General features: G+C 42.0%; 2 protein-coding genes across 9 annotated transcripts in view; both read left to right on the plus strand.

Annotated features, from left to right (window-relative positions):
- SENP6 (SUMO specific peptidase 6) overlaps positions 1-12,468 on the plus strand; it is a 70,515-nt gene extending 58,047 nt beyond the window's left edge. For both annotated transcript variants that reach the window (XM_048935666.1, XM_048935667.1), the window contains 6 exons: positions 495-928; positions 3,379-3,482; positions 5,222-5,307; positions 6,727-6,795; positions 6,872-7,022; positions 8,707-12,468. In XM_048935666.1, coding sequence (XP_048791623.1) covers positions 495-928; positions 3,379-3,482; positions 5,222-5,307; positions 6,727-6,795; positions 6,872-7,022; positions 8,707-8,916 — 1,054 coding nt within the window. In that variant the 3' untranslated portion in view covers positions 8,917-12,468. The remainder of the gene's footprint in view (positions 1-494; positions 929-3,378; positions 3,483-5,221; positions 5,308-6,726; positions 6,796-6,871; positions 7,023-8,706) is intronic.
- The window catches only part of MYO6 (myosin VI), a 770,453-nt gene that overhangs the window by 648,459 nt on the left and 98,046 nt on the right, over positions 1-23,948 (plus strand). For 2 of the 7 annotated variants that reach the window (XM_048935647.1, XM_048935650.1), the window contains exon 1: positions 23,007-23,087. The exons of 2 other annotated variants lie outside the window; for them this stretch is intronic. The gene's annotated coding sequence lies outside the window, so the exon portion shown is untranslated. Of the gene's footprint in view, positions 1-23,006; positions 23,088-23,231; positions 23,346-23,948 lie in introns of those variants that run through there. 3 more of the 7 variants (XM_048935649.1, XM_048935651.1, XM_048935648.1) reach the window with 2 other exon arrangements.

The raw sequence follows: 23,948 nt of genomic DNA on the forward strand, positions 1-23,948 counted from the left end.
TTGTTTTTAACAATGGAAAGTGTCATACACAGCAGGAGCATGTCACTGTTGAGTTACCTGCTTTTACTAGGAATTATGAAATTCTTGAAAACTTCATACAACCATAAAGCATAAACTCCGCGGCTTAATTCTTACTGTGATAAATATTCAAAAAGAAATAAGTTGTTATTCAAAGGAGAAAAAGATGGTTATAAATGGTGGTCAAACTGAAATAATACTTAGCACCTGTTCTCCACTAACTGCATCATATTAATATATTTGTTAGTGACTACTTACATGGAATGATCCTACCTTAACAGAAATCTCTGAAGGCTTGAGTAAAACCTGCTCAGAAAAGTGAACAGCTTGTACAGTCTATCTTTGATGACTGTGAGAAGCAGGATTCAGTTTTGTGTGTGCATGTGTATGCACAGCATTTTGTTTTCTTTTTACCAGATTTAAGGTTTAACAGCACCAATGTAATTGCTAGTTAATAAAGTATTTTTTCTTTGCAGTGCCCACTGGTTTTTGGCTGTAATCTGTTTTCCTGGCTTAGAGAAACCCAAATATGAACCAAATCCCCATTACCATGAAAATGCTGCAGCACAGATAAAATCTTCCTCTTCCGATGGAGAGAGCAACACACCATCTCCTTTACCAAATGAGTTGGATACACAAAACTCGCCTTCTAAATCCACAGCAAAGAAGACATTGACCAAAAAATACAGTACAGCTTTAACTGATTCAAGCACTGAAACGCAGGACAGTGACTCTTCATGTTGTAGAAGAAGTCCTTGTAGGGTAAAAAGTGGTTTCAAAAAACTAAATCAAATAGACAGTGATGTGGAAGAACCTAATACTGTTGAATCAGCATGCCTCAGACTGGACCATAGGACTCCAGATGAAAATGGTGTACAGGGTGAATTCACAACTGCTAGCCAATCTATGGGTATGTTATCATAAAATGGACTTACTTTAATGAAAAAATTGAAAGTTTCATATCTGTTCCTATATTTACAGTTGCATAAACATTGAATGCTTATGTGACTCAAGTTGGACTGCTTGCAGTATAAGTAATTTATAGTCACTGTGTATAAATTGGTTTGTGGCTGTTGATTCAGTTCTCGCCGCATAAGGCTGGAGATACAAGAGATGAATTTGTCAGTTATGTGACACTTTTTCATGCAGAATATTTTGTAAATGTCCCTTGCTCTGAATCAGATGAAACTGTAATTGTTAAGAAAAAAAGTAGACCATTAACCCTCATAATGTATCTATGAGGGGCAGCTGAATTAAGATGAACCTTAGTGTCTTCTAGCATTTAAGGTATGGTTAAGTTAAGTTCTTTAATGTCCTGATGAAGGCATGTAGAAAGACTGAGAAGAAAATTTTAAACAAAAAAAAAACACCAAAAAACATCAAGCTTCCTTGCATTTAGATAGACTTTCTCCATGCGTCACTTCTTTAGAGGCTGTTACCAGTAGTTGCATTCATCTAGAGCAGCATTTGTACCAAAGTAAACAAAGTAACTGACTTAATTTAAGGGCAAAATAAAGAACTGGGAAAATATTTTTCTCTGCTCACAGCAAGGTTTGGATCCTTGAGATGTGAAGTACAGAATATCTGATGGTGAGAAAACTTGTGTGTCAGGCCTTGATAGCACTCCTACTGACTTAATTTACGTATAGTAAATAGTTGTTTAGTTTCTAGGACAAAGTCCAGAAAGGCTCTGTCAATCATATGGCTCATATCAATCTGTTCTGTATACTGCAGACCACTGTAACTTCCGTATCTTTGGGTGTAAACCCTTTCCTACTTTCTAGTCAAAACTTATTCACAGATAGTTCATTCTTCTATGGTAACATTGTCACTTCTAGAAGCTCTTTTTTGTTTTTGTGGGTAGGGAGAGGAGGAGCTGATCTTGCTTAAATTGATTTTTTTCATTACGTGCAATTGTCGCAGTATATGATATCACTACTGTACGTTAACTTACCTATCTTGGATGATGCTGTTGTTATTTGTCTGTCATTAGTGAGTATGTTCCTCATGAAATACGTTTTTCCTAGGATTATGGGTTTTTTTCCTTTTTTAATGCCTGCATTGTATTGCTGCCTCACTGGTGGTCATTGTGTCAAAGACTAAAACACCTGGACTTCCTTTCCCAGCTAGGGCAGGTGATGTACCCTTTGATTAATGCAGGCACTATTATTGGTCACTGTCATGGTTCAAGAGGGCGATTCAGTTTGAGATTGACACTAAGCATATGCTTAGGGAGCTAAATGTAGATGCACCATGAACTTGAACTCCTGTTGCAGTCAGATGAAGATGGGGATGTAGATCTTGGATATTCTGTCCAGCCTTCTGCTGTTGCTCTTGACTCTGCCAAACTGCCCATATCTATGTGCTAGATATCTTAGGGTATCTCAAAAGGCAGCAGCTGCATCTTTGATAATATACTTAGTGAAACCAAGAGAGCTCTTCCTCTCACCCTTGAAACAGGCACAGAGTAGTTGTTCAGCTGAGTAGCTGCTCTGTATGTGGTCTTCACCATAGTTGCCTACTACAGGCGGCCTAAACATGCAAGTCTTGATCTCAAAATGCATTCTGGTGTTGGACTTGTAGGCATGAATGCCAAAATAATTTTGAAGAGACCATCCAAAATATTTATATTTTATTACTTAACTAACCCTCTTTTTATGATCAACATAGAAGGGTCATCCAATTCTTTATATCGTCTGTGATTATTCTTGATACCAATTCTTATTTTTTAGGACTGTCAGCAGTGTGTCACTCCATTATATATGGCCTATTTTCTTCGCCAAGGTCTATTCAAAGATAGCGAGTAAGATTAATTTCAAAGTTTGTCCCTATGGAAATCCACTAGTAACCTCATTCCAGTCTTCAACAAATGCAGATCTTCTGTGATTTTCTGTTAGCTAGTTCACTGTCCTATTTACTGTTCTTACAGAGATCTGGTTTTCTTTAGTAACTGATAGCATACTATTACTTCAGTGCCAAAAGAAACAACATTTTTAAGTTTGAGATGGTTTAGATACATTATACAGCTATGTTCTAGGAAAGGTTTTATTCTGAAGATACCAAGTTTTGCTGACATGAGATATGCATTTATCGCTTACGTTCACTTAGTTCATTAGTTTTTCCTTCAACGTGTGTTCTGGGGACTTAAAAGGTGGTATGGGAAGACAGTGATGGCCTTTGCTGTGTTACTTGAAAGAAACTTCTCACTTTTGGTTTATATACGTGAGTAAAATGCTGCTCTCCAGATGTATCACAGTCATTGTGAGCAACTCTTAGGTAATTTAAAATTATTTTGGCTGTCAGTGATGATGTCACATTTGATGTTTAAATACACAATTCTACTGTCTGTGATTTGTACAGATGGACTGCACAAAATCAGGCTAAACTACAGTGAAGACTCAGCTGATGGTGGTAAATTAAATGAAGATGAGCTTATAGATTTTTCTGAAGACCAAGATAATCAGGTAAAATATTCAGCGGTTTTATTTAGGAAATGGAAAATATTGTGTTATGTTTTGAATGGGCAGTATCTATGTTGTAAATGTCTGTTGTCCAAAGCTAGATATCTTTACAAATGTCAAATCCAAAACACTGATTACTTAAAAAAATTACAAATTAGCTGATAGAATAAAATTGTATATTCATTCCTTAAACTATCAGGAAACTGCTGTACTGATCTTACATTTAGTGCTGTGAGTCTTGTGCATAGCAGCAGTATTACACAATGGTTTAAGTGGAAATTCTGGAAATGAGAAACTTTCTCATCTCCCCAGCTCCCATGTTTAGGTAGCAGACCGAAGAACAAGTTACTGTTATTTCGACTGCATGTTATGGACATAAACAGACATATTTATAAGATGATGTTACTCTGCTGTTCAGTCTACTTGATGCTTTTCTGAATCATGCTTAAGTAAATGGTTTTATAATTAGGCAGTGCTCTTGTTCACATTGGAAGACTTAGATTTTAGAGATGTGTAAAGTCCACAAAATCATTCAGTGTCCTTCATTGATTCAGTTGTGTGAGGCTATGACCATGTGATTCCATAGCCATATTTCTTATACAGTAAGTCCAATATGGAGAATGATGAGTAGGGTTCTTCGAAGCTGAAATAAATTGCATGTAGGCAGTGAAGAAAGCAATTATTCTTGATACCAATTCTTATTTCTTAGCTGTGTCAGCTGTGTTCCTTGAGAGGATGGTAAGATGCCAAGTTCCCGGGTTTCAGTGTAGCTTAGAATTTAGCTCGGGCTGAAGCTGTCACTGATACCTTTCCAAATGCACAAAGCAAGTATAGAAATGTTAAACCGGGACAGGTTGAATGCACCTTCATATCTGCCAAAAATGATGTTGAAGCTGCAACAGAAACAGATGGAATAGGAATTAGGCAGCTGTTGTCTAATGTGATAAAATCTTAATGGTGTAACATGAGGATTTCAGTCATAGGATCCTGCTTGTTAGTAAAGAAGCAAGTTCACCAGCCGTGCTGATATGGTAGTTTGTGGTTTTGGAAAGCATCTCTGGCCCTGAATGCAGTGGTCTGTGGTAGTAATAGTGAGCTCTGTAGAGTAGGAAATCAGCAATCAGTACTGAAATCAGAAGTTTAAAGAACATTCTCAGGTTTGTGGCATGTCGGTTTTGCAACATGCAGTTACATCATTTTCCCTTCAGATTTCCCTTGCCTGGAGGACCAAGTTGGTGGATTCTGGAGCAGGAATCAGACTTTCTGAGTTCGTTGTAGATTTTGTCCCATTCCTTCTAGAAGATAGCATACATAAAACTATCAGAAAAATTCCTAGTAATTACTAGGAAGAGAAAATACTCAAAATATGGATTATAACCTGAAGGGAGATGCACTGCTTTTAGGTCAGCACTGCTTTTAGGTCAGCACTGCTTTTAGGTCAGCACTGCTTAGAAAATGTCAGTAGCTGTTGGTTGTTGTTTGTTTGTTTGTTTGTTTTTTTCTAGTTTCAATGATCATTACAAAAATATCACTGTTCGCTCTGTGTCTTTCCGGCATGGATTTGAGAGAGACTAAAATACAGTAATACAAATATTGAATGGTTTTCAATGAAAGCTATTGCTTCTTTATCAAACTAGATTTTATTTGTCTTGAATAAAAATTGGAAGAACAGCAATACTTCCTTTTTGAAACTGAAAAATAGTATGAACTTTAAAACACCTATAAATATGTTGCTTTTGTAGGAAGACAGTAGTGATGATGGTGGCCTGGATGACAGCTGTAATTCAGAAATGGGACAGTGGCACCTAAAGCCTACTATCTGCAAACAGTAAGTAGTGAAACAGTTAAAATGGTTATTAAGATGTTTGGCAAATTAAAATCTTACAAGTTTATGAAGTTTACTCAGTACAGGAAAGTGGGAATAATTTTTAGCATATGAAATGTGTAGGTGGTATACCTGATGCATTGTAACAAAGGAGTAAAAATCCACCTTTGTTACCAGCTTTAAAAATATTTGATAGTGCTATGAACTTCCAATTATATTTGAGCTAAATTTTCCCATGCTGATGATGGATTATCAGTACGTAATACTTTCCACCAAGTCACTATTTTAATCCAAATATGAACCTTCTGAAGATCTCTGACACTCAGATATGGCAAATCGTTAAGGGCACTTCAATACTTCACTGTTGCCATAGTTTTCAGTTTCTTCTATATGAAAAAGAAAATTCCTTTGGCAAGGATTTCAATTCCACTCCCCATATTGTTCCCCCTCCTCAAAAAAAAAATTGGATCATGTGTTCTTAAGAGAATATTGCTGTCATAAATTTGTGTAAGTTTAAAATAATTTACACATAAAACCAACCTATTCATAAATACATACATATAATTAGCCTGAATGTACTGGTCTCCAATTTTCATAAAGAGCATATTCTGTGAATACTCATGTATATTATTGTTAGGAAAAAAAAAAATAAAAGAGCTTTGTGAAAAGTAATCTATATCTATCCCTTAAAATACGACTTACATCTAATGCTGAGATTCTGAGTTGTGGAATGAGTTTGCTCTGATGCATAAATCCAGCTGCTGCATGTAAGATGACTGATACAATTTAAGCATTACATGTCTACTGCCAAGGCTGTCTTTTAGACCGAGTGATGCAAGTCTACAAGAAAGCGTTCAAACAGACTGAGTTCTAGACAGAATGTTTGGTTAGTTGCATTATTTTTCTAAAGTCTTTCAAATACAGTGTGTGTGTTTTATAGGTAACTATCTGGTATGCATTTTAGATTCAGTAATTCAGTAATTGGAATCACTTCTTGAACAAATGAATCTAGTATGTTTGTGGGTGCTATAGATGTTCTGTCTGTCCTCCTGCTGCTACTCCAGAAGGATGTCTGTGGGTTCTTTGCCTCTTGCAGATGTCCCAGATACCTTGTGTGTCTAAAATAGCACTAGACACCTCAGGGGCTTTTAGGTAACTAGATTTTGCCTGTAACCAATGGCTTTGGTATGACAGTGCTAGAATTCTCTGAGTTCTAAAGTTCTCTGTACTTGTGTCTAAATCTAAAGATAACTCAGCTTTGCATTTAGCTATCCGTTAGGGGATTATAGCAGTACAGGCAAAACTTTAATAATACTTATAAAAGAACTAGATTTGTTCAAGGTCATCCCACAAATAATTTTATTGCTAGCTGTTTAACGCTGTGTTTTCTGAGCTGCTGTGAAATACTGTGTTCTCTCATAGGCCCTGCATTTTGCTTATGGATTCACTGAGGGGCCCTTCCCGGTCGAATGTCGTGAAAACACTAAGGGAGTAAGTTTTGTGTCTGTGATTTCTGCAAAGTTCTGCAAGTGAAAAAAGTTTTAATTTTTACGGTCTTTTGTCATAGGTATTTAGAGGTAGAATGGGAGGTCAGGAAAGGCAATAAAAGAAGCTTTTCCAAAGAGGTCGTGAAAGGCTCCAACCCCAAAGTGCCACAACAAAACAACTTCAGTGATTGTGGAGTGTACATACTGCAGTATGTAGAGAGCTTTTTTGAGGTATGTGTATTTGTGTAGTTGCTTGTTTTGTCTCCTGCAACAATCAAGTGTGTCCTGCTAAAATTATTATAATTTTAAAAGGTTCTTTAGTGTAACTTTTACAGCTGTTTATTAGATTATGCGTTAGAGAATAATTTATATGTTAACATAATAAGAAATACTTTCAGGAATATAAACTAGTTACTGTTTTTAGTTGCACATACACACTAGGTATTGAAAGTCATGGAATTTTCTGAGAAAACATTCAGAAAATATTTTGAAAGATTTCCTTTGTGTTGTTACAGTGCCTTTAGAATTACACAAAAAGGGTTCACATTTGAGTTCAAAAACTGAAATGAAGATGTGGTACAAAAAAGCTTGTTGTTTTTCACCTGAGAAAGATGACTGAATAAATTCATTGACGTAACACAGCTAGTTTGGACTGTCTAAGCTTTCATGAAAGCATGAAAGTCATTACAGTTAAAAGTGAAATCTTAATTCTCTTGAGGGAAATGGTTGAGCTTTTATTTATTTTAACTGTCTCAGCCTTCAAGTTGAAGCTTCTCTTAGAAGTGGAATGCAGAGCTCTGTCAGGTGTGGGCTGGGAGGAGAAACACAGTGACCATGGTGCCTGAATGGGGCATTAAGCCTGCTTACCATCCGTAGTGCTTTTGAGTACTGTTCCTACTCCTAGAAAACCGGTAACTTCTTTAGTCCTCAAACCCTCCCTTTGCTCATACCTTAATGAGAAAGCAGCAAGGCTTTCAGAGAGTATTTGTACAAAACGAAGCACAAACATTTAATACACTTTAGCCTTTCTTTAGAACTTAGAATTGCCCTAGAGAGCTTTCTGTTCTGTGCATAGGGTTTATGTGGAGCAACCCATTTGCAGAATCTTGCACCTTTCCTTCTTGCAAACCAGCTGTAGAATTAGGGCAGCTGGCTGTGTCTTGCCTGCTCCTGCAGGGTGAGGCAGCTGCATGTGCCCAGAGCTGTGTCAGTGAGGAGCAGGGTGTTCTCAGCAGTGACCTGAATGGGGATGTAAAACCTACACCTGCTGAACGACGCTTGGCTATCTTACACTTACCAAATTAATAATTTCAGCTTGTATTTGAAAAATTCTGTCAAGTCTCACGTGTTGTCAGCAGCTCTGCAAGCTGAGTTTTAGTGTGTAAAATGGGGTGTTTGTGGGTTGATTTAAGTTTAAACTTCGTTTTAATGATAAGCATTGCAGCCACGACGCGTAGGGTTCTGTAAAGCCAAGGCTGGTTGGAGACGGCACGCGGTGGAAGCGGCTGCGCGCTGTCGGCTGCCCGCAGCCTGCCGGGCCTCCCGCCCTCAGTGCCGCTCGGCTCCGACGGCGGCCGCCTGGGGGCGCTGTGGTGCCGCGGCGGGGGCGGGCGCCATTGTGGCGGGGCGTGCTACTGCCGGTGGAGCCGCGGCGGGACTGCCGGGGGGGGGGGGGGGGGGAGGGGCGGTGCTGCTGCTCCCAGTGTTGGGGCCTTTCGGTGAGCGCTGTGCTGTTGCATGCTGAAACTTGGTTTGTTATGACCTTGACTGTACATGTAGAAAGGATGCAAACCGTTCGTTTTTTCATGCTGAGGGAATGAGGCGGAGAAGAACGCCCATTTTCCCATTCTGGTTCTCTCCAGTCTCTTTAGGTCATAACTCGTCGCTTTAATGTGCAAACCAACTTTCTTTTCAGAATCCTATTCTGAGTTTTGAGCTACCAATGAACTTAACAGACTGGTTTCCACGCCCACGGATGAAAACCAAAAGAGAAGAAATACGAAAAATCATCCTGAAGCTGCAGGAACAGCAGAACAAAGACAAGAAGGGACAGAAGGACCCAGCTGCAGCAGAAAGATCTTTGCAGGAAAAAACAGAACAACTTCTCAACAGCAGCTCAGACTGAATGTTGTATCTGTTGCATGTTAGCTCCACAAGCAAAACTGAAATATGCGTTTTGTCTGCCCAGACTAAATAAAGATTTGACGTATTCTCTGCTCAAAGTTACTTGGGAATGTTTAATGCCTGTATAAATGTGTGTCATAAAATGATTTAATTTCCACAAAGATGTGTATTAAGTAAGCAAGTCTGTACATATGTTAATGAGGCCAACCTTTTTCAGCATTTGTAATTACTTCTTTTCCACTTGTTAGGGAGCTTTTGTTATGTATTTCTGTTAATAGAACTTAAATAGCAACTTCTAAACATAAAGCAAATAAAGAAAATATTTATAGGATAAAATGGTTAACTTTTTCTTTTTCAGTAAAGCTGTAATGTTACAGGCTTACGTAACATGTAGCGAATAATTTGGTAGAAAGGTAATTCATATTTTGACCCTATTTAGTTGCCCTTTACAAGGTTATTCTGCTTGCGCTACAAACAGTAATATGGGTAAGTGTCTCAGTGTACCATGGCCTCAGAGAGGGTGATTCCCATCCTCGCAGTATCTAAGTGTAGGCAGTGTAATAGTTAATAGGACTGCTTCAGATTTGGGATTTTAAAAGATACACGTTGCAATTAAAATTCCTCACTTGCTTTAGTGGGACGGGCTAAGGGAAGGGGGAGAATGCTCTTTGACCAGAGATTACTATTCAAACAGTATTATAAAAGTGGTTTCGATGAAGTGATCTTGAGTGATACTATTAAATCATATTTTGTGGATCCCAATTGTTGTACAGGTGTATTTTGAGACTTTCTTCATTATAAAGTTGTATTTTGGTAAGTGTACTTGGAATAGCAGATTGCCCACATTACATTTTCTATGTTACAATTCTGAATGTTACATTCATATGTGCTTTATCTAAGTAATGAACATTTAAAAAAAAAAAAAAAAGTGTATGATTACTATTTTTTGTAATATCCACTAAAAAAAAAAAAAAAAAAAAAAAAAAAAAACAGTGTTCATTGCTTGCTTGTTTGTTCTTGGCTTTAGGTAGCATCAGACTAATGCTGGGATTTGTTTGGATATTTCCAGTGCATTTTGATTTTAAAATAGTTTAAAATGCCATTGTTGCTTACAGTGCAAACAGCCTTTTATCCTTGTTAAAAAGGCTTTGGTATTCAGATGAGTAAAATAAGAAGTGGATTATACAAAGAGATGTATATCCAGTCTGCTGCTAGTTTAGATGTCTCTGAAGCAAGCTGGAAGCCGTCCCTTTCTGGGACAGAGTCTCTCACAGGTAGAGAGGGGCTTTCTATCCTGCCTTGGACACAGGATTTCTCTTCTGGTTCTTCTACTGGGAGTGTAATTTGTAATTCCCTTCTCCTCAACAGATGCAGCAGAGACTTCCTTAGCTGAGCTGTGTAACCCAAGACCAGTTTTTACACGTGAGATCAAGTGTACTTGAAGCCTCAGTACTTGAGGTTTCTCCGTGACTTTCCATTCTCCCTGAACCCTGAAAACATGGCTGCTAATGACATTCCTGCCAGGGCATTTCTGAAACTGAGTTCACTCACTGAGGCAGTGATTGCACATAGAGCAATGCAGCCGTGGGCTGTTAACTTTTTGCACAGGTGACTCACGGGATCTGGGGAGGACTTGTTCATTCCTTCGTCTCTTCTTACACAGACTCTGGTCCCCGTGCATATGTAAGCACCGCATGTCTCTTACAGATGACTCCTACATGGGTTTCTTGGTCGTATTATGTGGGGGCAGTTTTCTGGTTTACAAATTAAATGTGTAAGGGACACGTGTAGGAGTTATTTCTGCCATGGAATTAGTCTACTATTCTTGCCGTAAAAACAAAATAAAGAAAATAAGTACTAAAATAACTTTAGATTGCTTCCCTGCGGTGTCTTGTATGCTTTCAGTGCAACTAATGTATTGGAATAGTTCTTTACAAATACACATGAATCAGTGATGGCTTGCAGAGAGGAAAGTAATTTCCTGGAAATATAGAGACAATTGCAAGTGCAACGTATTCTCAGTTAAGATTTCCCCCCCCGTTACATGTTCTCATGGTGTGGAGTATATCCACGTTTGGTTAGTATAATAGTTTGCCTTATTCTGACGTTTGTGATGCAGGTTCATAATTTGATGTGGAACTATTTGGTTCTCTTGCTAGGAATGGCCTGGTGCTTCCTCCTTTTCCTTCCTCTTTCCTGTTGTCCTCATCTTCCTCCCTCCCAATTTTCAGAGCTGTGAAGAAGGTGTTTGATTTATCTTACAATGTTAAAGGTCTGAAGATCTTCAGTCCTATATAGCAAGCTAATATACATGTTAAATATAGGAAACTTATTTTTTTAATAAAATGTGATGTTAATAGAAAAAAAAAGAATTAAGAATGAGTTTTTTTTAAATGTTGCTGACTTGATTTAAATAGTTCACCGCTATGTGTGCTTTCTGTAGGCATTTGTTCATTCCGTAGGAATTAGCTGCAACACTGTTCTGCAATCTAACGAGGAGTGTCACCATTGACTTTCCCGAATCAGAGCTATTCAGAGATGAGCAGGGAGGGATCTAAATGTTTTTATGACAACAAATATACTTTGAGGAAAGTTATGTTTCCTTATAAACCTTCAGATCGCAAATGCATTGAGTAGTACAGCTGTGTTCTGCAGCACAGGGTATCAGCTTCCTGCCTAATTAAATGTATCTCTTTGTATTGTTTTTCAGGTTGGATAGAATAACAGTTAAGAGTTCCTTTAAAAGTTTTAGATTACTTAGCATGAAAAATGGATGTGCTTCTGGTGCACGCTTGCAGGTTAGCTGCAGAAGTAGAAGAGCTGTCTCAGCAGTCCCTCGAGACATTGTTTTTCCTTGCTGAAAGAACTGAGCATGCCATCTGAAGAGCAGAGGCTCCAACAGGGACTGCTCAGTTCATTGCTGTGGGTACGCTCACTCCTGTGTTGGAAGAACATGTTTTCTAAAAAGCTCATCAAAGAAAGAGTTGAAAAATCAAGAAATTTTACCATGATGAGGAAACCATGTGATTTATATATATATATATATGTGTGTGTGTATATATACATTTGATTTGTTACTGTGTGGTAAACTTACAAAGTAGAACAGGAGAACAAGGAGCCTTTCAGTTTGAATCCTGTTAACGTAGCTCCTCTGGAAACTTGAGTGAACCTCTCTGATGAGCAAACAGCAGCAGCTTCCACACTTTGCAGATTCACTACATTTTATTTCTTGGACTTTTTTAAATGAAAACACTTCCAGTCACTGGTTAAAGCTTTGCATTGTTATCCTTCAGCTCCACATGCTCAGTACAAAACCTCTGTGCTGTGTGCTTGAATTCACAGAGGATCTCAGCCTCCCGAAGTCTTTTGACTCTTCCTGTCTATTTCTGGCAGTCCCCGGGGAACTGATGTTAGGAATTATAACTTTGCAACAGTAACAATGAGGTAACAGCCGTTTTATTTCCCTTTTGCCACCTTGTCTTAAAACTAAATCATTTGTGCCTATCTCGGCTATCTGTGCTCAAAGAACGATGCAATAAAAGTGTTCTGTGGGATCCAGTCTGGTGACAAGGATGTAATATGTACAAGGACTGCTTTCTCTGTTGTGCTTTGTTGTAGTTTTCTGACAGGCGAGATTTTGCTTCGCTTGTGACAAATTTGCATGTGGATTCATGCAGCCCTGTGGTTACAAAGGGAAACTTGGCAATGTACACCGTACCTTCAGGATGCGCTTCTGTGACAAGTTGCCAGCCATAACCTACATTCAAGCAGCGAAGCTGTTTCTTTCCTAGATCCTTTTTTTTCCCCGTTTGTGCTCTCAGCTGATGCTCCCCAGAGGGAAGTAAACAGCACTTCTTGTGATACATGATACTTAAAGTATATGTGAACTATGTTCTATATGAATACACATGAACAGAAGGTTCTGTGGATTAAGATATATCCAAATTCTGGTAAATATGAGATTTACCATGATTACATGGTAAATAAAGGAGCTTACTTTGCTTATGTATTTCTTTCTACATCGCTCCTTACTTTATTGGGTTCTGTAATTAAATTCTCAGTTCTTTGGGGTATGACCCCCAAAACAGTGCATACCAAGATACCAGCATAAACCAGAATCAGTATAGAGTGAGAAATAATTCAGGAGTGGGAAGAAGAAATACCATTTCTATTTTAAAAATAAGATTTATGTATATCACGAAGAACAAAAAAAAAAAAAAACTGCATTTCCTAGTAAATGGTTTCTCCTAATGGAATAACAAGTCCACATTTTTATACGTGACCATTTGATGCTACACCACAGACTTAGATGACATTTGCATATTTAAACAACTGGGCTGGGTTCTCTTTTGTTGTAAGTTGACCAAACACCTGCGTGGTTGAGGGGAGCCCTACTAGTGCAGCTGTGCATCTGTTCCCATGTCATCTGTGAGAAGACTGCTTCAGAGAAAGCTGCCCTCCATTGGACACGTGGTCGTGTTGTGTTTACAGGCTACTGAGCCATTCTACACTTAGAATCTGACCTTTAACCCAGGGCTTAAAGGATGTTAGACTTCCCCAGCAGCCTAACTGTGAAATTTATCAAATATTCATACATCACCATCTCTCTAACCACATCTTTGAGTTCAGAAACTTGGCTTACTTTTGCACCTATACTGACATCAATGAAATATATGTACTAAATGTAACTACATATTACTCAATATTCTGATGGTGACTTGCAGCAGCAGTTCGCAGACAAACCTATAATCCCCACTCTCCTCAAATAGCTTTAAGTCAGACTCTGAGCATCAGAGTTTGTCCTTCCTAACTCATATTCTGCATGTATGGGAGTGGTGTAGTGGTAGCCTGGATAGAAACATCAGTATATATTGGGTGAAAAACACAGTGTTCATCATAGGAGCTCTTGGGAATTAGTTGGCTTTTAAAGCTATAGGATGAATTTGCTGTTTATGAAAAAGGCCAAAAGAGAGTAGGATACTTATTTTAGTTCCGGAGAACTTCATGTTTTATCACTTAGCTCCTGGAAATTTATTTCATAGTGTACAACAGCAGTACACCAGGTAGAGCGTGCAGTACAGAAAATTGAGATAAGCCAGCCCCATAAGAAATACCATTAGAACCATGCTGTGTTTCTAGCAGAAAATGAAACTAAATGGAACCTAATTTGTGCTAGGAATGCAAGCAAATGCAGTATGTTTCTTATTTAAGTGTTATTTGGTTCTAAAAGCTGAGCTGATTTGTAAACAATACTGTAATAATATCTGTCAGTGTTACAAAAGGGCAATAAAAGGCCGTGAGAAGTTCTTCAGCTCCGTCCCATTCTACAAGGCCACTGAAATTTCTGGACTTCAAGCAAAATTTGTGTTGGCTTCTTTAGCTGCAGATGATGTTCAGGTTCCAGAATTGAGCACGTGTTTTTCACAAAGGTCTGAATTAATTTGTTGCATGTGTTTGTACAGGCAGTGTGTGATGATGGGATTTAATCAGAAAGTGATCTGTTTTTTCATTTCTTTTTCCCCCAGTAGCCCCTGAGGAAAGCCAGGCTTTTCTTTTGGAAAGGCAGTATTCTTTGCATTAGTTGATTAGTTCTTCACATTTTTAAAGGTCACTCTGCACCTTACTGTGCAGTCATTTTGAGTTTTTCGTGCTGCTGCCCGTTATTCTGATTGTTCTCAGACTGTTGAGGAATTTGGATGCAATGGAGACAGCTCAATTTCAATATCTGACTTGTATCCCTTTTTCCTGTACTCAGCTCTGGTGAGGCCGCACCTCGAGTACTGTGTCCAGTTTTGGGCCCCTCACTGCAAGAAAGACATTGAGGCCCTGGAACGTGTTCAAAGGAGGGCAACAAAGCTGGTGAGGGGTCTGGAACACAGGCCATATGAGGAGAGGCTGAAGGAGCTGGGAATGTTCAGCCTGGAGAAGAGGAGGCTCAGGGGAGACCTTATTGCTCTCTATAACTTCCTGAAGGGAGGTTGTAGTGAGCTGGGGGTCGGCCTCTTCTCTCATGTCACTAGTGATAGGACCAGGGGGAATGGTTTCAAGCTACGCCAGGGGAGATTCAGGCTGGACATGAGGAAGTATTACTTTTCAGAAAGGGTGGTCAGGCACTGGAATGGACTGCCCAGGGAGGTGGTGGAATCACCGACCCTGGGGGTGTTCAAGGAAAGGCTGGATGTTGTGCTGAGGGACATGGTTTAGTAGGAGCTATTGGGAATAGGTGAACGGTTGGACTGGATGATCTTGTAGGTCTTTTCCAACCTTGGTGATTCTATGATTCTAAAGCAAGTTAAGTTGGTTCTCTGACTCAAAGGATGTACCTTTTCATAAAGACATCTGATTCAAGTGACTTTATTTAGACATGTTTTTCAGGCCAATTAGGAGATAGGAACATAAGATAAATTAGGATTCGTTAATCCTAAAACCACTGAATTTAAAATTAAATCTAGTTTGACATTCATTTTATCACACAAAGTAAACAAGTAATGTAGGTTACTTGCTCCAAATGAAGTTCAGCCTTTACCTCAACCACAGCTCCTAATGTCATTATCACCAAGATGAAAATTGGGCACTGCAGTTCAGTGTCAGCTGAGTGCCTCTTTCCAGTTTTTGCTCTGATCTCACACAGGTGAATGCTTCCTACAGTATTTCTGTGGAGCTGTCAGTAACTTGCATTATGTTTGCAAATACTCCCATGAAGCATCTCAGGTTGGGCACCTGAAAATAGGAACATAGCTGATGACTTGGAAAATACTTGTGACATGGTCACAAGCATGCTCATCCATGACAGCAGCCAAATTGAGAAGTGGCTGAGGGGTGGGGCCTGGAGGCAGGTGATCAGTGGCACAAAGCCTGGCTGGAGGCCAGCAAGGAGCAGAGTGCAGCAGGGTCACTACTGGGTGCAGTCCCATTGAACATCTTCATTAAAGATACAGCTAATGGAGCAGTGTTCCATCAGCAAACGTGTAGGTGCTACTCTACTAAACTGGGAGGATTGCTGATATGCCTGAGAGTCGTGCTGCTGTCCAAGGGGACCTGGAGAGGCTGGAGAAATAGGCTGACAGGAACTTGAGGATGTCCAATGAGAGCAAGTGCTGAGTCCTGCATGTGGAGAGGAATAACCCCAGGCAACAGCACGTGCTGGGTTCCACCCAGCTGGAAAGCAGCCTGGTAGAAGAGGACCTGCGGGTACTGCTAGACATCAAGTGGAACATGAGAGAGTAATGGGCCCTTGCTGCAAAGAAAGCTAATAGCATCCTGGGCTGCATTAGGCAAAGTATTGGCAGCAGGTGGAGGGTGGTGACTCCTTCACTCCTCTCAGCACAGCTGAGGCTGCCCCTGGAGCCCTGAGTCCAGGTCTGGGCTTGCCAGTACAAGAGAGATATAAACAGGCTGGAAATAATTCAGTAAAGGGCCACCAGGATGATGAAGGAACTGGAGCATCTCTGCTATAAGGAGAGGCTGAGAGAGCTGGGATTGCTCAGCCCAGAGGAGACTCAGTCTCAGTCTTTCTATAGAAATACCTATATCAGTGTACAGAAACAGCTGAAGGGAGGGTGCAAAGAGGACAAAGCCAGGCTTATGGCAGTGGTTACAGACTCTGAATCCATGTGATTTTGCTGCTTCTGAAGAAACAACAACCCCCTTTCTAGTACCTGCACTGGACATACACACTTTAATGAAGATGTTCAACAGGACTGCACCCAGTAGTGCACTCTGCTCCTTACCAGCCTCCAGCCAGGCTTTGTGCCACTAATCACCCACCTCCAGGCCCCACACCTCAGCCAGTTCTCATTTGTGATCTTCCTTTTCAGGCTAGTAGCATATTCCCCTCACTGTCTTGTAACTGAGTCTATAACTTCTAATCTCGCTTCAAGGGAAACTGTGGGGGATCCTTATGCCCTCACTTCTGGACCCTCTGTGAACTGCATTCCTGTCAGCTCTCCTCCGCTCTGTTCCCAGCCCAAGGAGTGTCAGAATTTCATTGGGATCAATCATTCCTCATCAGATTTCCTTTCCCAAGACTGGCTTAAAGGCTGAAGCTGTCTAAAATTAAATATTAGAAACAGAATGGAATAAAAATCCTCATGTCATGTGTAACAGGATACAGTCAGTTGGAAAATTGCTGGATAAGTTGTGGCCTTTACAGAAAGGTTTAAAAATTAGTTAATATCCTCACATAGCTCACTAAAAACCAACAGCAACAAAAAAACACCCTCTGTTTCACTAAGTACTGTAGAAGCCTTCAGCACTGACCTACCTTATGCATACTAAAGTTCATTTAACTCCAGGCAGGTAGCTTCTGCTCCAATGAAAGTAGAACAGCCCAGTGCCTGATAACTGTATGTTGCCTATTTACCACAGGCTACTTCTGTTTTTCACATAAGATGCATATTTTGGTAGCATGCCCTGCAGTTATTTCATTGACCACAGCTGTTCACCACTGAAAAGTGAATCCTTATGAGTGATCACAATGTAGATGGGGAAAAAACAATACTAATAAAAAAATAAAACTGGAAAACATTTATAGTAATTGCTACTGTGTGACTTTTACTGTGTTCTTATTCCTACTTTATGGATACTTCCATATCTCCAGAAGGAATATCTGAGATAGGTTATCCCAAGCTACTTTTATAGCCAGGGGAACAGGCCTCTGGTCTCTTGGCTTGGGGAGATTTTGTCAAAACAAAAGCAAATACTTCCCCTTGAGACATGGATGTGTTGCATCAGGACTGGAATCCTGAAATACTGGGAAGACTCCAAGAATATCTTTTAACTACTCTGGGGTACCGCAATTTTATTTTCTTGACCTCACAATCTGGGTTTATAGAATTAATCTGCTCATGCAAGTAAAATGAAAAGCAATGGACATCAGGAACAAGCAGCACAGAGAGGTGGTGGAGCCTCTTCCTCCAGGCATGTTCAAAACCCATCTTTCCTGTGCTACCTACTGTTGGAAAACTTCTTTAGCAGAAGGTTAGACGGGATGATCTCCAGTGGTCCCCTCCAACCCCTATGGTTCTGTAATTTTGTGTGATTCTGTGACTTGACAAATTAGGGATCCCTCTCATGTAGTACCATGCTATTATTTTATGCAAGCCTATCCTGTGTTCCTTTGCTTCAAGCTACTCAAAATGGAGAACAATCTCTTTGCCTAATTTGATTACCCTTTAAGGTGAGGAAACAGAAATATTGGGCTTGTTTGGAAGACTTATTCCCAACTGAGAGTTGGGAACAAGTACAACCGGTTGTACACTGCAAGGAGTGAAAGTGCAAAACAATCAACCGTCTCTAAATAATGCATTTTCTGATAATGTGACAGAAGAACCTATTATGAACTGAAATGAAGCAAGAAGATTTCAAATAGAAGCTGTTGCCTTAAGCTCTAATGTCTGATTTATTTGCAACCAGAATGGAGTGGCTGGAATAAAAAAGGCCTGTGGAAAAGTCAGACTATTGAAATACTTAGCTATAGTCACAAGGGTTGCTCATGCAAAGTCTATGGGGAAGAAAGAGGGAAAAAAAAAAAAGATATCTTTGCACAGCTGTCAAAATTAAGAGATTTATGTATACACATATAATGCTAAGTGAAAGTGAGTGGATAAAACAGGGCTTACACACTGATTTCCAATAAGTAATTTGCATGATACGGGGTTGGATGCCTTTTATCTAAAGAAAACTTCCTGGGAAAGAAACCAGAGTTTGATTTTGAAAGGAGAGTCCTCTTGGAACTGGTAATATAAATCCCAGAAAAAGTTCTTTCTTGAACTGTGTCTCTGGACATCAGCTGCTAAACCCTGATCAAGTTAGAAGTGTTCTTTTGCAAATGTCTGAGCAAGCTATTCTTTATCTGGATAAATTACAGATAAATTTTGCCAGCGGGACTAAGTTGGCAGCTACATTTGGAAACTCTGTGGGTAAATCCAAAATACACTGGAAACCAGTGAGGTGATAACTTCTATATTTTTAGGTTTTTTTTCCTTCAGAAATTAATTGCAAAATTATAAAATGATTCTAGGGAGTATCATGGCATTAAACAGAGATATAGACAGGCAGGAAATGCCAACAGCTGACTCTGACATCATGACCACATTACACAGACACGCTGTAATAACATAACATTTATATATATTTAGTGATGTCAACAAAGCAATGTAAAGTAAATGAACTCCTGGCCTCATTAAGTTGTTGGCTTAAGTCAATGCCCATAGACATTTCTACAGGCAGAATTTTATTCACTGGGTGCAACGTGTTTAACAGTTGAAGCTACATATGACCCACAACAAAACCCAGTAATTACAGCACAATTTATGCACAAGCTTTTTGTCTAAAGAGAAACCTACAGCAAAGGGCAGTAGTCGATGTCAAACTTGATTTTTGCGTTTAATCTTCCATAATAAAGTGTGGAGGGAGAAACTTAACACACAGTATCAACAACTTGAGGGTAACTACCTTTGTAGGGAGATTGCCAGCCCCACCAGTGGGATCCTTTACCCTCTTGTCTTTAGCTGGTGTAAATCTTAATCAACTTAATTATAAATAAGAATTCACTTTCTTAGAAATTCAACTAGCCTGGACACTATGTGGTATTCTTTGAAAAGCAAGCGTACATAATGTCCTTCCAGGGTTTTCTAAGAAGTTAAATGGGATCCTTTAACCTGCTTGTGCTTTCAAATACTTCACCATTCATCAAGTCTGACAAAAGACAGTGGCCCATAAAATTACCATAATTTTCTTTGTTTTAATGCAGCAACTTTAGAGACAGAAAGTGTTCAATCTGTAATAACCCCAATTCAAACGTAAATAGTTATAATATCTGGGTGAACTAAGACACCACAGACATCTAGAACATTGTCAGTTCTTTGCAGCAGGACTACAGCAAGGAGGCACATGCACTTCAACAGTTCTCTTAAAAAGCTCCAGTGCCTTTTCTTGGCAGTCTGCACTCAGCCCTGTTGAACTCCATGAGGTTAGCACTGGCCCACTCCTCAAGCCTCGCTATGTCCCTCTGGCTGCCATCCTTTCCCTCCAGCCTATAAACCACACCCCTCAGCTTGGTGCCAGCTGCAAACTTGCTGGAGATGCTGTTAACAGGCTTCCTGTCCATCACCACAGTCCCTGTAGCTGACAGGCACTGTGTGATCCTGCTGCCGAAGAAGAGCTCTAGCTGGGAACAACACCTGTGTGCTAGGACCTCTGAACGGACCTGCACTGTGGGTCTCCATGTGACGCACTGAGGCACAGGAGGAACACCTTCATGGTACAGGCACAAGGGGCTCCCTCACAGACACCCAGCTGCATCTGCCCCTTATCAATATCCATAGGCTGAAAGAGCTCTTGAGCAAAAAGTGTTTTGCCGAGCCAGCCATATTGTTCCTGCAGTTCCAGAACACCTCAGCTTGTCGTTTCAATGTAACTTTCCTATAGAGGACATCTGAAATGCTTCCTGCTTTCCTCCTCATGCAGACAACATAGGAACACTGAAATACATTGTACCCACTTTCTCTTTCATCTTCTTTTCCCTTTACTGAGGTCCAGTTCCTGAGCTCACATTTCACTGATGTGTGAATCTTCCTCTCTTTTCCCAGGAGAATTACAGAACAGATGCTGCTGTGTTCTGGGATATTTTTGGGTTTCCCAGGGAGAAGAAAGGGAGAGCAGCAATGCCTCCTCCTCATCAGGGAGGGGCACCAGGCCGTGGGACAGCCCCTGGCTGCAGCGCTTCCAGGTCACAAACAATCACAGGCTTGTTGGCACCAACAATATTTGGTTGGACGTTTCCTGACATCGTATCCTGTTTTGATAACAGAACGGCATTATTTTTTTTATCCAGTCAGCGAATTTATATTTTCATTTAATTTCCCAGCCATACCCCCCTTTCCAGACGATGGTTATCTATCTTCTACAGATAAAAGTGAGGCTGAAAGAGCTGGCCTAAAAGGTAATGTACATTGGTTTACATGGGTAAACTCCCATTTCTGAGAACATATAAAATAATTTGTCAAAATTGTTGAACATTCTTAAGTCATGTCAGATAAGTACACCACTGTCAAATTTAACTTGCCACTTGCAGGTGTGTTTAAAATCCCCAGCAAGCTCGCAGCATATTCTGTCAGTGGCAGGAATGTTAATCTGGACATGGGATTTACACCCACCAGTGCTTTGCCTGAGCTGCAGGATTACTTGCATGCTGAGTCCTCTGGTGCCACTTTCACACGCACATCCCTGCTGGTCTTCCCTAGGAGGGCAGTGAGGCGCCAGACAGCTGCCCAGAAAGCTGTGGGTACCTCATCCCTGCCAACCCCTGGCAAGTTGGATGGGCCCTGGGCAGCTGAACTGGTGGGAGGCAGCCCTGCTCATGGTAGGGGATTGGGACAGGGTGGGCTTTGTGGTCCCTTCCAAACCAAACCATTTTATGACTCTATGAAACCACTCAGGGTTTCTTCTTGCCCATGACAGAGGCCAAGACACAGTTATGACTGTCCTGTCTACAGGGGAAGACAGGACTGGAAGAAAATACTTTGTTTAAACTGTTCACTAGCTGCTGGCTGTGCTCAGTTCCTTCCTGGACATTTCCAAACATTCACAAAGGTGCTAAGTGCACCTTGCTGAAGAAATGTAGCTTGGACTGCAAGATGAAGGAAACCAGGAGGGGCTTTGAGGAAAAAAAGTGGGTTGGGTTCGCTCCATCAGCAAAATTCACAAGGCTTTCAGGGTCTGCAGGGGGACAACGTGAAGTCAGGACAACTGTGCCCTTGTGAAACACTGCACAGAGAGAAGTGTTTATGGCCAGCTGGCCAACAAGCGGGTGGTGCCAGGCCTGCCCATAAAAACCAGGGTGGGGGAGATGACACAGAGCTCACGTGTGGGTGCTTAAGAAGGGGTGGCTATGTGTATCCTGGGCTGCATGAGTCACAGGTATGATGCAGTGCTGCCCAGCTCTCTGCAGCAGATAGTCTTGTAAACATAAACAGTGGAGTGGGGGTGACAAGACAAACGGTCTCATTTATGATGTGATCCAGGACACGAGCCTAACCAGGTAGCTCAGATGGCAAGAAAGGCACGTTTGCAGATTGAAGCATGTTTGTTGACACCTGCAGGGCTCACTAGATAAAATATGAGGTGTTTTGAGTGTCCCTTGCCTTTGAGGGTAGCTTGGGCACTCAGCACCAGTCAGGATAAGGTGAAAATTGGTCCCACTTAAAGGATGCAGACATTGGGGGACACTTGGCATGTATGCTGCGCAGCTGTGGCCCTGGCCCCTCCATGTTGTGAGGTGAAGCGTATCTGTGGGTTCCCAAAAAATAGCCGTGGTGGCAGTGAGCACAGCAGGGTGCACACAAGGGGAGCTCCTGTGGAAGGAACAGAGTGGCTTCTAAATGATTTCCAGTTTTCAAGGTTTTCCACAGCAGGATAGAAACCAGAGTCTATCTTCTGCCCTGCTTTATAGGGTTAATTAACATAAACCCAACTTTATTTATTTATTTTTCTTTTTTTAACCAATACAGTTAAAGAAACATAGCATCACAGAATTGTTTCAGCTGAAAGGGACCCTTAGGAGCCATCTAGCCCAGCTCCCCTGCAACGAACAGGGAAACGTACAGCTACATCTGGTTGCACAGAGCCCTGTCCAGACTGACCTTGAGGGATCTCGAGGGATGGAGCTTCCCCCACCTCTCTGAGCAACCTGTTCAAATGCTTCACCACCCTTATCATGAAAGACTTCTTCCTTATATCCAATCCAAATTTTTCCTCTTTAAGTTTGAAACCATTTCCTCTCGTCCTGTCACAACAGACCCTGCTAAAGAGTCTATCCTCTTCTTTCTCATAGCCCCCCTTAAGATGCTGAAAGGCCATTCTCAGGTCTCCCCGGAGCCTTCTCTAGGCTGTACAGCCCCATCTTTCAGCCTATCCTCGTGGGAGAGGTGCTCCATTCCTTGGATCATTCTGGCCCTCCTCTGGCCACACTCCAACAGGTCCGTGAGGACTCCGCAAAAAAGACAGACAAAACAGCACGAAGCATCACTCCCAGCAAAACAACGGGAATCCCCATTGCACAGCAGCAGGTGGGGCAGGCCCAGGAGCTCCCGGCGCAGCCCTCCCGCCCCGCAGCGCCGCCTGCAGCCGTGAGGGCTCGGTGGCGTCCGCAGGTGAGGCGGCTCCGCGCAGGTGAGCGGGGCGGCCCGGGCCTCGGTGTCCTAGCGCCTCGTAGGCCATCGTGGCCGCGGAGAAGGCCGGCAGCTGGGCACGGCTTCCTATCCACCTCCTCCTCCTCCTCTTCCTCCTCCTCCACCGCCGCCGAGCTCCCGCCCCCGGCCGGCCCCTGTGGCGCTGACGTGCGGGCGGGTGGCCGGGTCGGGCTGCGGGGGGCGGCGCAGAGCGGCGCGGCGGTGGCAGCGGGACGTGGAGCGGCGGCCGCGTTAGCAGGTAACGCCGCGGCCGTGCCGCAGGCCGGGCTCCCCCTGCCCGGCGGCGGGGGGCGGCGGTGGCGGGGCCTCCCCTTGCCGGAGCGTTCCGGGCGGCCCCGGGGCAGGTGCCGGCGGCTCCCGGCGGCGGGGCTCGGGGTGGGGGTGTGTGCGGGGTTGTACGCGGCTTTCCGGCAGCAAAGGCGGTCGACGCGCGGAGCGGGAGTTGCGGCTGTGAGACTCGGCGGAGCCGGGAGCGGCCGGGCGAGGCCGCGGTGCGGCGGCGGGAGCCGGGCACGGCCTGTCCCGGGGAACGCGGGGCCGGGAGATGTGCGGAGGTACCGGCAGCTCCCGGCAGCACGCGGCGGGCGGCGGCTCGGGCGGCACCGCGGCACGGCCGTGTGGAGCCGGAGCCTGACGGGCGCCTTCCTGAGCGCTCTCCGTAGGAGGAATTCATCTCAGACCTTCCTTATCAGGTGTTGCTGGGGTTAAAGTGCTTTCTCCTTACTTCCTTCACTGAAAAGTCATTGAACTTTCCCTCTCTTCTCCCCTTATTTTTTTTCTCTCTGTGAAATGCCATACGTGCCAGCTGACGCTGAGTTTTATCCTTTGAAAAACACTTGTG

The sequence above is a fragment of the Lagopus muta genome, chromosome 2 (genome assembly GCF_023343835.1).
Source record: "Lagopus muta isolate bLagMut1 chromosome 2, bLagMut1 primary, whole genome shotgun sequence".
Lineage (NCBI taxonomy): Eukaryota > Metazoa > Chordata > Aves > Galliformes > Phasianidae > Lagopus > Lagopus muta.